The sequence below is a fragment of the Ranitomeya variabilis genome, chromosome 1 (assembly GCF_051348905.1).
Source record: "Ranitomeya variabilis isolate aRanVar5 chromosome 1, aRanVar5.hap1, whole genome shotgun sequence".
Lineage (NCBI taxonomy): Eukaryota > Metazoa > Chordata > Amphibia > Anura > Dendrobatidae > Ranitomeya > Ranitomeya variabilis.
Genome location: NC_135232.1, coordinates 280749354 through 280761830, shown reverse-complemented (window position 1 = coordinate 280761830; position 12477 = coordinate 280749354). Strand labels below are relative to the sequence as shown.

The 12477-nt window shown below is 42.1% G+C and overlaps 1 protein-coding gene across 2 annotated transcripts in view; it reads right to left on the bottom strand.

The window, feature by feature from the left end:
* PRODH (proline dehydrogenase 1) overlaps positions 1–12477 on the bottom strand; it is a 166484-nt gene that overhangs the window by 12325 nt on the left and 141682 nt on the right. For both annotated transcript variants that reach the window (XM_077294972.1, XM_077294963.1), the window contains one exon: positions 5022–5120. In XM_077294972.1, the coding sequence (XP_077151087.1) occupies positions 5022–5120 (99 nt within the window). The remainder of the gene's footprint in view (positions 1–5021; positions 5121–12477) is intronic.

Below are 12477 nucleotides of genomic sequence, written 5' to 3'. Positions count from 1 at the left end.
CCTCATCCCCGTCCTTATATGCATAGCTCCTTATCCCCGTCCTTGTATGCATGGCTCCTTATCCCCATCCTTGTTTGCATGGCTCCTTATCCCCTACCCTTGTATGCATGGCTCCTTATCCCCTATCCTTGTATGCATGGTTCCTATTAAAAAAAAATAAAAAAAAATCCTACTTACCTTTCCTGCATGCCCTCGCTGCATCTCGTTCCGGCGCCAGCAGCTCTTCCTGCAGAGCGATCACGTGTCCCTGCTCATTAAAGTAATGAATATTCACGCCACGCCTATGGGAGTGAAGAGGGATGAATATTCATTACCTTAAAGAGCGGGGGACACGTGATCACTGGTCCGGAAGACTGGCACCAGAAGGAGATGCAGCGAGGGGGCGCAGGGAAGGAATGTAGGCTGCGGCTGTAGTTACTGTGTGCTGTTAGGCTGTGTGCGCTATAAGAAATGAATATTCACTGCCAGCGCGGTGAGTATTCATTTCTCTTTAGCAGAGGGCACAGTTACAGCCGCCGGTTTCTGCCTCTTTGACCCGCTGATCCACCACTCCCCCTTCCCGGTCTGCTTTCTGGGACAATGACTCGTATATAAGCAGAGGGGGGCAGTTTCAGCACAAAAGAATGTGTTGAAAAACTCAGCTTATACATGAGTATATATGGTAACCACTCCTGTGCAGGTGATGCAACATCATAAAATAACCATCCACAAACATTTAGAGGCTCTGTAATTGGAAGGAGTACTTTAAATCTTTTAACAAGGATAAATTGGAGGGCAAATCTAGTGCCAGAAGCCTCGGTAATTCCAGCTCTGTAGTACACTAAAGTCTCCCACAACTACCACGTGCACATGGATGGTACAGAATGGTCATTCAGTGAGTTAATTTTGACCGCTTTGATTACTTTCTGACTACATATCACCATAATGAACATGGTTAGGTCAATGAGTATGGAAAAAAGCCATCAAGCTATGGGAGAGATGTATGTGACCAGAATGAACACTCATTTCCAGCGGATGAGACAGATAGGAGACAAGAAACACAACAAGATGGCAAAAGCAACAACTTGAGTTGGCCTCTGAAAAATTTTGGGACAAATTTAAAAAGATTGTGAAGTGGACTGGATTTAAAAAAATTTGGAAGATGATTCTCTATACCAGAACTACCACACGGATGGTACAGTGAAACTGAGAATGGTCATTCAATGAGTTAATTTTGCCGGGTTTTATGAATTTCTAACAGATCACCATAACATGAATCTGCCAATGACTGTATGGAAAAAAGCTATGAAGTTATGGACTATGGAAAAGATTTTACAGACACGCTCCTACAGGCTGTATTACGGGCATGCTACACCAGTCTGTCACACTGCACCAGGCTTTATTACGAACATGCTACACCAGCAGCACCACGGCCAAGTCCACATCCTGTATTTGATACTCTCCTCATTTTTTAAGTGGTTTTAGGCACAGTACTCCCACAAACACAGGTGCAGAGTAGAAACTTTTTTTTTTTTTTTTTTTTAAACACATGCTACTCCCGAGACATGGGTGCAGAGCAAAAAAAATTGGTTGTAGGCACACTACTCCCACAGACACGGGTGCAGAGTACACAAGCAGAGACACAGCTCTGAGCAAACAAAACCTAACACGGTCGGTCACTCCAGCCTCATCCTGTCCCTACGCTAGGCAGAGCGGAATGACAGCGGCACCCTTGATCCGGCATTTATATAGAAGTCATGTGGTGTGCTGGCCAATCCCAGCCATGCCGATGCTTGACATGGCTGTGATGGCTCCAGAAGTGTCCACAATCTATAAAGTTTGTTGAATCGACAAGCTTTTAAACAGTCCTTCAAACTTTGCAGTTCAGGTTCACTCATCCATACTCTTTAGCAGCTGTCTCTATAAATTTAGTCTGTACTCTTAACAAAACCTATATATTTGAAGAGGATATACGGGATTTTGAAAATTAGATGTGCCTAAGCAGTTGTGCCCAGCGCCTGTCTCCGGTGGCACAGAGCGGTCACCTACCTCCGCTGATGTCACGTTTATATTGCTTTTGACAGGGCGGGACTTCTTGTGTCATGCTGATTGACAGCTGACTATCCACTGCCTAACTGGAGTAAGCTGGCTGTCAATCAGCATGATGCCATTAGTTCCGCCCTGTTAACAGGAAGACAAACTAACTTTATCAGTGTTTCTATATTGAAATTAATGGGATAATGTTACAATACTCAGCACAACACAGCTCGTAGGAATACATAAGCAACAAAGACTGCAGCATTTGGGAGAGTGCCAAATCCCCTTCAAATAGCTGAATGGAGGTGGTGTTTTAGAAGGTTGGGCAGAAAGTTTATTACGATTAGTGATAAATACATTTTCTGGAAAAATAATATTGATGGATTATCCTGTAAGCACTTTTCTAGCTTAAAAAAAAACAAACAAACAACAAAAAAACTTTGGTCCACTTGAAAGTCAATTTTTCTCCTGCTCTAAGGTTCTCAAAGAAATGCTTACCCACACCAATAATTATGGTGTGATTATCATGTATACTGAATCTTCATAGGCGATAATGACCACCATTCTTTTCCCCTGTACGCAGTTGGTGTACTTGTGATCAATCATAATCTAATCAATGCGTGGTCTTTGTAAAATCGGGCTGATTCTGCTAATGCCCCTTGGATCAAACTCTGTCAGAGGTTGATCCGAGTGTCACCTTAGTGTGATCCAATTCTCTCACATGAGAGATCGTATCACAGGTGAGGAACTTAATTTCTCCATCTTCTCCAGTCTCTGTGTCCGCGATAATCAGACTGCACGCTGATGACATCTGAGCGCAGTCTGATGTTTCACTCGTACCACAGACTTGAGTAGGTGCTCTTCATCTGATTATCAGATGCACCTACAGCATAATGCAATTGTTTTCTCATGCCAAATCGGTATGGAAAAAAAACAAAACTGGCAGATCAGCACTGCCCCATAGTATAACATTGGGCTGAGTGCTATATTATAAAATATCACACAGCGCTCAGCAGTGTTATATGCTTGTGTGAACGAGCCCCGAGAGAGGGAGCACTTTTGTACTTTTTATCACTAACAGCACTAAATAATGATTTGCTGAGAAATTATCAGTTCAGACCAGCTCAGAAGTTTCAATACCAGGAACTCTCTCCTTTTAATAAAAAGAAATCAATATAAAAAAACAACCTCCTGCATAAATAGACTATTACTGCACTCTGTGCTCTGGCCTACCTAAATCAAGCACATTAGGCATTCATTGAAGAATAATTAAATCCACAGTGCGCGGGATTTAGAGCTACAGCGAGTAAAGACTAATAATTCTAGAGCCTTTGTGTTGTGCCTGATGGATCAGAAATGACACATTAAGAAGAATTGTGGTTACTACATTTGTCCTACATGCTATGAGTAATGGGATTGTAAGTAGATTCTGTCAGAGCATGGAGATAATATTAGCAGAAGTCAGAAGCTGTACCCTTTACATACATTTCCCAGATCATGTGAATACAGTTCCTGATATAAGGTCAAGACGCAGCTCTGAAGAACATTGGAGTGTAATATACATATATATATACACACATATATATATATATATATATATATATATATATATATATATATATATACACACACAGAACAAAATCGGAACAGCATCAATATTACCGCAATTGTGGTGCAAAACTTTCCAAACCAGTGGTCCAATGGCTTCAGTCATAAGAAAAAAAAAAGGAATACAGCACACAAAAAAATAGAAAAAAGTGGGCTTTTAATGCCTGTACGGCGTGGCAACGTTTCGGATATAATATCCTTTTTCAAGCTTGAAAAATGCAGAAATTTTGTAATGTACGTACAATAAAGTTTGGAATTTTTTTATTATTATTTCCTCACTTTTCCGCATGGATTGTAATTATTTTTGAAGCAACAAAATAAAACAAAACTATTCACCACAAATGCTTCCTTATATGTCACTCATGGATACAAGTTATTCAAACGGCAGATGTTTCCTTAAATAGATTAATAAAAATGTTTCCACTGAGCTGGTGTTTCTTCAGGTACATAATTACAGTAGATACACTTTATAGTGTGACTGGATACGTATTCGGGAAGATGGATTACATAGAGGAATGAAATGCGTGGGTCACCCTGGCACTGGAAACCGTAGTAGCCTAAACCCCCCTAAAACTCAAGAGTCATCTTTTCGTGTACAGTTCATGCTCACAAATCTCTCCCATCAATTCACTTTATTGACCCATCTGTGGTTCATGAGCCGATTAGGTCATCAAAAAATGATTATGCTCAAAGTTCCGCATTTCTACACCACATGATCAAAAACGATGTTGCACACCGCATTGGGACAGATGCCCACGCAACCATCTGACACCCGGCCGAGGTACCATGCAAGTGTCCAAATAACAAGAATCGGACGTTGTCAGATAGCGGTGTATCTCCATGACTGATGTAGAAATCAGAGGCACCACATAAGCATTTTAAAAGGTTTTTCTAGAAGGTGGCGCTGTTCACATCGGCACATTGACCCATTTTTATAGGATTTCTGATGGACAAGCAGCCCTGGAATACCGTTGCAAGTCCAATGGAGCAAAAAGCCTCAAGACTGAGCATGTGAGTCCATCTTGCTACATGTACCAGGATGGACACAGTAATGGATCAATGCAAACAGCAACAAGAGTAATCCATAATGTTATTTCTGGAATCTAAGTTAATACAAGTATTTTTTAAGTGTAAACATAATTTATTTATCTTTTTCATTTTGGGATAGATTTAGCCATTAAAAATATTCTACGTGGAGCAGTGCCTTTGTTAGAACCCAGTTATTGGAATCCTGGCCGCTTATGGGGTCAGGACACTTTAGTGCAATGCTGGTTGGAATCAGTAAGCTTCTGCTCTACTGTAAAATCTAGTCTTATTATGAAGCAAATGCAACAGTCATACATGCTATTCAGCGCTCACGCAATAAATGCAGTCAGTTACGGATTGAACCTACCCACCTTTTCAGAGTGAATTTTACTGAGTCTTCATTGTGAGAGGCTACCATCACATTTGCTTTGCGATTGTGTCGGATCTCCTCCAAGACATAATCCAGGCATCTGTTGCACAAAAGGGTATAATCAAGTCACACAATAGCTCCCATGATTTCATATAGAATTACACACCTACTAAAATGACATTTTTCATTCAGATACAGATTTTTTTGTTGTTGTCCTGCCGTTTAATATATTAAGATAAAAAATGCAATTTTTAGAGACTCAATGTCCACACAATGGTACTGAAATTATAGATAGAATCCTGTGACATCCAGGGAGTTAATAATGTTTGCTGCATTTTATTTTTTCTTTCAGTAAATTATTTCTATACATAGATCGAATTACAATCTCTAAAAAAAAATAAAAAAAACAAACAAAACTGTTAGAGCGACAAATTTGGACAAAAAAAAAAAAAAAAAAGTTAAGCAATTCGGAGTCTCATAGGTAGAATACCTGAAGGTTTGGCAGGAAACTGCAATAATTTATTTAATATGCTTTGCTTATATAGAGCTACCGTATCTTATTCTGCAGTGCTTTACAGACATCATCATCAGTATACTTTAAGCCATCAAAGACCAATCTAAGGTAACTGGTTCCAATACTAACCCTGTAAGATTTCATAATGTAAAGGGAAGCGGTGAAAATGTACATGCAGTCCGATATGTGGACTGCACAATACAGAGAAGACGCTGAGCAGAACGACACAAGTTGGTTGTAAAAGATCCAGTATAAGGGTGTAGTCACACATCTGTATGTAATGTTTGAGAATTGTCCGATAGATAGATATATATATATATATATATATATATATATATATATATATATATATATATATATATATATATATATATATATATCTAATTATCTATCGGACAGCTCTAGAGCATGTCATTTTCTGATCTGATGTTGGGGAATAGGACTGAATGCCTGTGTACTGCCAGGTTAAAAAAAAAAAAAATTTAAAAAAACAGCGGCATTTCCATGGATTTGTGACTACAGCCTAACTTGTATTTTATTAATTGAAATCCATGACATTTGTGTAAGGGGAAGAAACCAACTAAGCATGTCTCCTCCGTAACGGGTCCGTCGGGGCTGTCACCTAAATTACAGGGGGAAAGCTTAAAGCGTGGCACGGCTCCCTGTACTCGAGAGAAGGGGGCGTGGATAAGCCAAGCGGATGTTCGCGCGCGAAGATTCAAAAAGTTTGGACGGGAACGTCAAGTGCGCGAGACGCCCGTGAGGTCAAATCAGCTGTGAGGCGACTGGGCAGAGGAGAGCAGAGCCTGGGACGGCAAAGCGCTTTGACAGGAGACTACCGACTGGGTCCTGCTCAGACACCGCTGTCCTCACTGAGACCGCTGCCACAGCCACCCCCGGTGACAGCACTGACCGACAGACTTGGGGACTTAGGCAAACAACGATATGGCACAGTGAACCAGGCTGCCCGCTGTAAAGTGTGTTTGGGCAGTGCTGCAGGTCTCCGTAGTGTTGGGACACTCATCGCTGAGGATAGGGACGTTTCCCTCTTCATCGCCTCATCTGCTGGACCCAAGACCCACGTCAGGATCTCGAAGGGCCGCCGCCATCGTCAGGACCATGAGAGGACAAAGACAACGTCTGGAGATACTATCCCATCTTCCTCAGGACTGTGACAGACTCCCACTGCGACACAATCTAAGCGGCCCCAGTCAAACACAGGAGTTCGACCATGACTCGTGTTTGAGTGATAAGTTCTATTTAATTGAATTGTCTGCTTTACTTGTCCTTGTTCCTTAAGTTATCCCTATAAGCCATTTGCTGTATTAGGGAATACTATCCCTCAGTTTTCTCCCTGCGTGGAGTCTCTGATGTATAATAAACCCCTATCACCCTTGGTCTGTGTACAGTCCGTTACTGCATCCTACGTGCCTGCGGTCTCCTCACACTTGTACACAAGTCCAGTGGGTGGTCCTACTCAGTAATTGACAGTCTTCCCTGTATGAATGTGCATGCAGAGAAGACTGTCAATCACTGACTAGGACCACCCACTGGACTCACATAAAAACACCAGGTATTTCAATAAATAAAATGCAATTTTCATTAAAGTTTCTCCAACACAAATATATACTAATCTGATCAACTCCTCCTGCTCTACATCATCTATACTGCAGACAAGACACCATTTGCAATATGACAAGTTCCGTATAAAAACAGTTTATTGCATTTTTTTTTTTTTAGAGAACAAGGACCATTTCTGAAAATATAAAGCAAATGAGAAAATATTCCCACATTCTCCATTGCCTGGGTTAATAGTGAACTACACTGTTCTCTTGGTATCAGTCTCCAATTTCTTATTTTAGGCATCACCTGAGAAATGACGCTCGGACAGTGTACAGAGTTCCTCTTCTTGGCTCAGATACACATACCGTAGCTAGCAGCACTGAAATGACTCCAGAAGATGCCATTACTAAACTGTAATAAGCCATTCTCCGCAGGCTCGATGTGCTGTAAAGCATATGTACTAAACTTTCAACCAGAATGTAAAGTATACCCTTGTTCCTGATAAGTGGGCTACAAATTCTTGCCGAGTTTATATTAATTAGTGCAAATGGCAAATACAGCAGATTAAAGTGTTGTAACGTGCTTAAACAGTGTTTTATAGTTGTGTGATGCTGAACTGTAATTAGCGGTATATGCATTACGAGACTTTGCCTAACGCTGCAACAATTCAAAGGACGATTGTATTACAATATTTGTATTTGAAGCTTCCAAATTCACTGAATAACCCTTCTTAGCTAATGGAGTTGGCTTTGGATTGCTCCGTCAGCTTCACAGGCACCACTATTCTCAGTGCTGACTAAACACATTATTACCCCAAAGTTGGAAAGGTCTCACTCGCCCTCCTCGGAGATCTATACACACCCAAATTTACTCTTTCCAAATGTTTAAAGTTGAACGTTTTATACCATGGCTGGTTGGAAGCCACACTAATTCTTACTGTGTCAGCAAGTTTATTTTCTTATACGAAGCCCACGGACGGAATTAGGGGATACATCATGCAAGCTGTAGCCTGGAACAAGAATCTAGTATACAAGACAGAGAACCAAAGCAGCCTGTCTAGAGGTTGTAGCTACCTCCCCCCTCCAAATAAAACAAGGGCCCTCACCAGTGAAGACTCAAGTACTTAATCTCAAAGCCACAAGATACCATAGAATGGGACCATAAGCTATTGGTCAGGTTCAAATTTGTTTTGGCCATGTTGCCTAAACTTGACTGTCTTATCTTGTTGCTTATACAAGTCTTATATCTTGTTGCTTATACAAATCACCTAACATTGTGTAGGTCTCTCCTACTGCATGGGCTCCACAGGACCTCTGACATGCCATTTGCCATACATCATCAAGATGTGACCAGCTGACCCTGGTTTGGCTGCCAATACCCCCCCTACTACTCCTAAAAACAGGGGGCCCAAATTTTCCAATATGAAAGCAGCAGTGAAGAACGTGTGGACACCAACCCTATTATAATAATTGGTGTAGTAGCTTACATATGCTTGAATGGGGGACTTTCAGAGCCCTATTCTTTTATGTCCTAAAAGCAGCAAGGTGGGCCATCTGCATATTTTACATCTGTTAACACATATACATCACATTAAGCACACACACTCACGTGTATAGACTCATCGTATTTATTGGTCCTCTGATGTATATATTGTGAGTATATGCCTAGTGTGTGTGGGTTTGTGTTGTGGTCAAACGTATGGAGAGGAACACAAATTTTAGCTTATACAAAGTCTGTTGCTTCAGTGTTAGATCTTTTACTCAGATTGGTATATCACAGCAAAAAACGGATTCAGTTCTAAGGATTGATTAGAAGAGCTCAACGGAATTCCTTACACATAAGATAAAACCATTAACCTTTATCGCAACTATTAAAATGACACACTACAAAAGAAACAACCGCTACACCGACACCAGAGGAAAAATGAGAAATGAACACCACAGGGAGGTGCCGATCCCTGTGCCGGCCTGAGTCTCCCTATCTACCAGCAGAGGTTGGCACCCTAAGGTCCTGCGCAATGGCGCCCCCACTCCACGGCGGCTCACCCTACTAGCCCTGTATGGCCCTGTTAATATCAGGGAGGAGAGAAAGATTATAGGTAGGTGGGATAGAGGAGATGTGTATTAGAGATGTCCCAAAAGGATCGCATGCTGACTTTCTATTTCTTCAGTTAAATATCTATGGATCTTCCCCTAATTGTTGAGGATCTGTCTTGTATGGCAGAGCCTAAGCTGACTATGCTGATTATTAGCATGCAAAACATCTATACACTTCTCTCTATAGCCTAGATTGATGATAGTCTGTCCTATGCTCTGATAATCTAACCTATGCTCTGATGTACCTGCCTGTGGGAATAAACACCCTGGGACCACCCTTTTCACTCTTGTCTTGTGACCTGCTGCTCCATCAACCTGAAAAAAGCATTGTCCATCAGCAAAAGTCTTCTGAATTGTTGGGAGAAGTTGCTCTTGGAGGCTTTTTAGAAACCATTGTTTATTCATGGTAGTGTTCAGCGTTCTTCATTAAAAGTAAGAACCTTTGGATGAAAAGCATCCCCAATAGACTGAAGGGGGCTTCATCAGAGAAAACAACTTTACCCCAGTTCTCTGCAGCTCAATCTCTGTACTTCTTGAAGAATTTCAGTCTGTCCTTGAAGCATTGAAGTTTTTCTTGTGTGTGGTTGCTTTTCATCCATGGGAGTTCACTTCCTCAATTTGTTTTTTTCTTTAACACTGCCAATGGTTTCTACACATCTTCCAAGAGCATCTTCCAATGATCCAGGAGAAATTGGGTAATGAACAAAGGTGTATCCAACAAAATGGAGGACCATGTCTCAAGGCAAAAGAAAAAAACAAGTTGCTCAGTGAACAAAACATTGAAATTTTGTGTCTATGGCCAGGAAAACTACCCAGATCTCAATCGTCTTGAGAACCTGTGGTCAATCCTCAATCTGGAGATGGATAAACAAAACCACAGAAATTGTGATAAATTCCAAGCACTGATGAGTAGGGTTGAGCGACCTTTACTTTTATAGGATCGGGTCGGGTTTCACGAAACCCGACTTTTTCAAAAGTCGGGTCGAGTGAAATCGGCCGATCCTATAAAAAAGTCGGGGTCGGCCGAAACTCGAAACCCAATGCAGTGCATTGGGTTTCCAATGGTTCCCAGGGTGTGAAGGAGCGGAAACTCTCCTTCAGGCCCTGGGATCCATATTTAAGTGTAAAATAAAGAATTAAAATAAAAAATATCGCTATACTTACCCTCTGACGGGCCCTGGTACTAACCGGGAACCTTCCTTCCTTAGAATCAGCCTTCCAGGACCTTGCGGTGACGACGCGGCTTGTGATTGGTCGCGCGGCCACCCATGTGACCGCTCGCGCGACCAATCACAAGCCGTGACGTCACCGAAGGTCCTGGAAGGGCTGATTCTTAGGAAGGAAGGCTGCCGGAAAGAAGCAGGGCGTGTCCGAGGGTGAGTATATACCTAATAGGAATATACTCACCCTCGGCTTCGTTCCGGCAGCCTTCCTTCCTAAGAATCAGCCCTTCCAGGACCTTCGGTGACGTCACGGTGACGTCGCGGCTTGTGATTGGTCGCGCGAGCGGTCACATGGGCGGCCGTGCGACCAATCACAAGCCGCGACGTCACCGCAAGGTCCTGGAAGGCTGATTCTAAGGAAGGAAGGTTCCCGGTTAGTACCAGGGCCCGTCAGAGGGTAAGTATGGCGATATTTTTTATTTTAATTCTTTATTTTACACTTAAATCTGAATTCCGATACCAATTCCCGATATCTTATCATATCGGGAATCGGTATCGGAATTCCGATTCCAGATTCAGAAGATCGCCGACTTCATGGCCGACCCCACACAGGGGTCGGGTCGGGTTTCATGAAACCCGACTTTGCCAAAAGTCGGCGACTTCTGAAAATTGCCGACCCGTTTCGCTCAACCCTACTGATGAGCAAGAATTCGTTGTCATCAGTCAGGATTTTTCTCAGAAGCTGATATCCATGATGCTAGGACTAATTATAGAACTCTTGAAAAATGAGTGACAACACTGTAAATGTTCAGTCTTTGCATAAACGCGATGTATTTCTTAACAAAAGTTTCAAAACCTAAGAATTGCTTACATGTTTCTATGATATAATAAAGCACAATACACATATATGTGTATACTCTCACACACATTTAAATAATACATAAAACGTTAAGACTATGTGCACAAGTCATGATTATTTGCAGAAATTTCCTGAACAAAACTGGACTTTTTCCGCAGAAATCCGCATGCGTTTTTTGCGTGGAGCTTCCCAATGCATTAAATAGCGGGAAGTCTGCAAAATTAATGAACATGCTGCGTTTCTTTCGCGGAAAAAAACAACATATGCACAGAAATTGCGAATTGCATTCTATAAATAGGATGCTTAATGGATGCGGTTTTATCACGTTTTTATAGAGAATAAAAAGCTAAAAATCCGTAACGTGTGCACACAACCTAAGAGTATGATTACAGTATATGATATGGGACATACACCTTATGAGTGCAGTGAGCTGGTGCTCCAGGGTCAATTACTTTTTCAGCTTCATTCCAGAGGAAAACCTCAGCTGAAGGTCACATACACAAACAGCCTCCCTAGATACAACGCTCTCAACCATGCAGACTGCTTGGTGCTAGAAAATACCCACTCACTGCCTCCAGAGCCAGACTACTGGGCATACTGCATATGCTGGGTAAGTAGAGCAGAAAGCATTAGCTGCAGCAGTGGGTAAGGGGTGCCATTTACACAGCAGCTAGTATGGAAAACAAATGCCGATCTGATCGACACAGCTCCCTCCCAATGGGACCTTGTTCGGTTCAACTGGCTCCAGAGGCAGTAAGGTATTCTCAACTGGCTGCAGAGGCGGTAAGGTCATCTCAACTGGCTGCAGAGGCGGTAAGGTCATCTCAACTGGCTGCAGAGGCGGTAAGGTCATCTCAACTGGCTCCAGAGGCAGTAAGGTATTCTCAACTGGCTGCAGAGGCGGTAAGGTCATCTCAACTGGCTCCAGAGGCGGTAAGGTCATCTCAACTGGCTCCAGAGGCGGTAAGGTCATCTCAACTGGCTCCAGAGGCGGTAAGGTCATCTCAACTGGCTCCAGAGGCGGTAAGGTCATCTCAACCTTCTGCAGGGGCGGTAAGGTTACCCGCATGTCAGTTTTAAGGTTATGTCCTATTTCTGTATAGTCAAAAAAAGGTTACACTTATTTTTGCTAGGGCTGTATAAACCAGCAATTTTCATGGCTCCAAAGGGAACAAAGATGACAAAGTTCCATTTAAAATGCTTTCATTGGTCGGAATGACGAAACAAGGATCTAATTTCTGCAAACCAACATTGCTAACCAC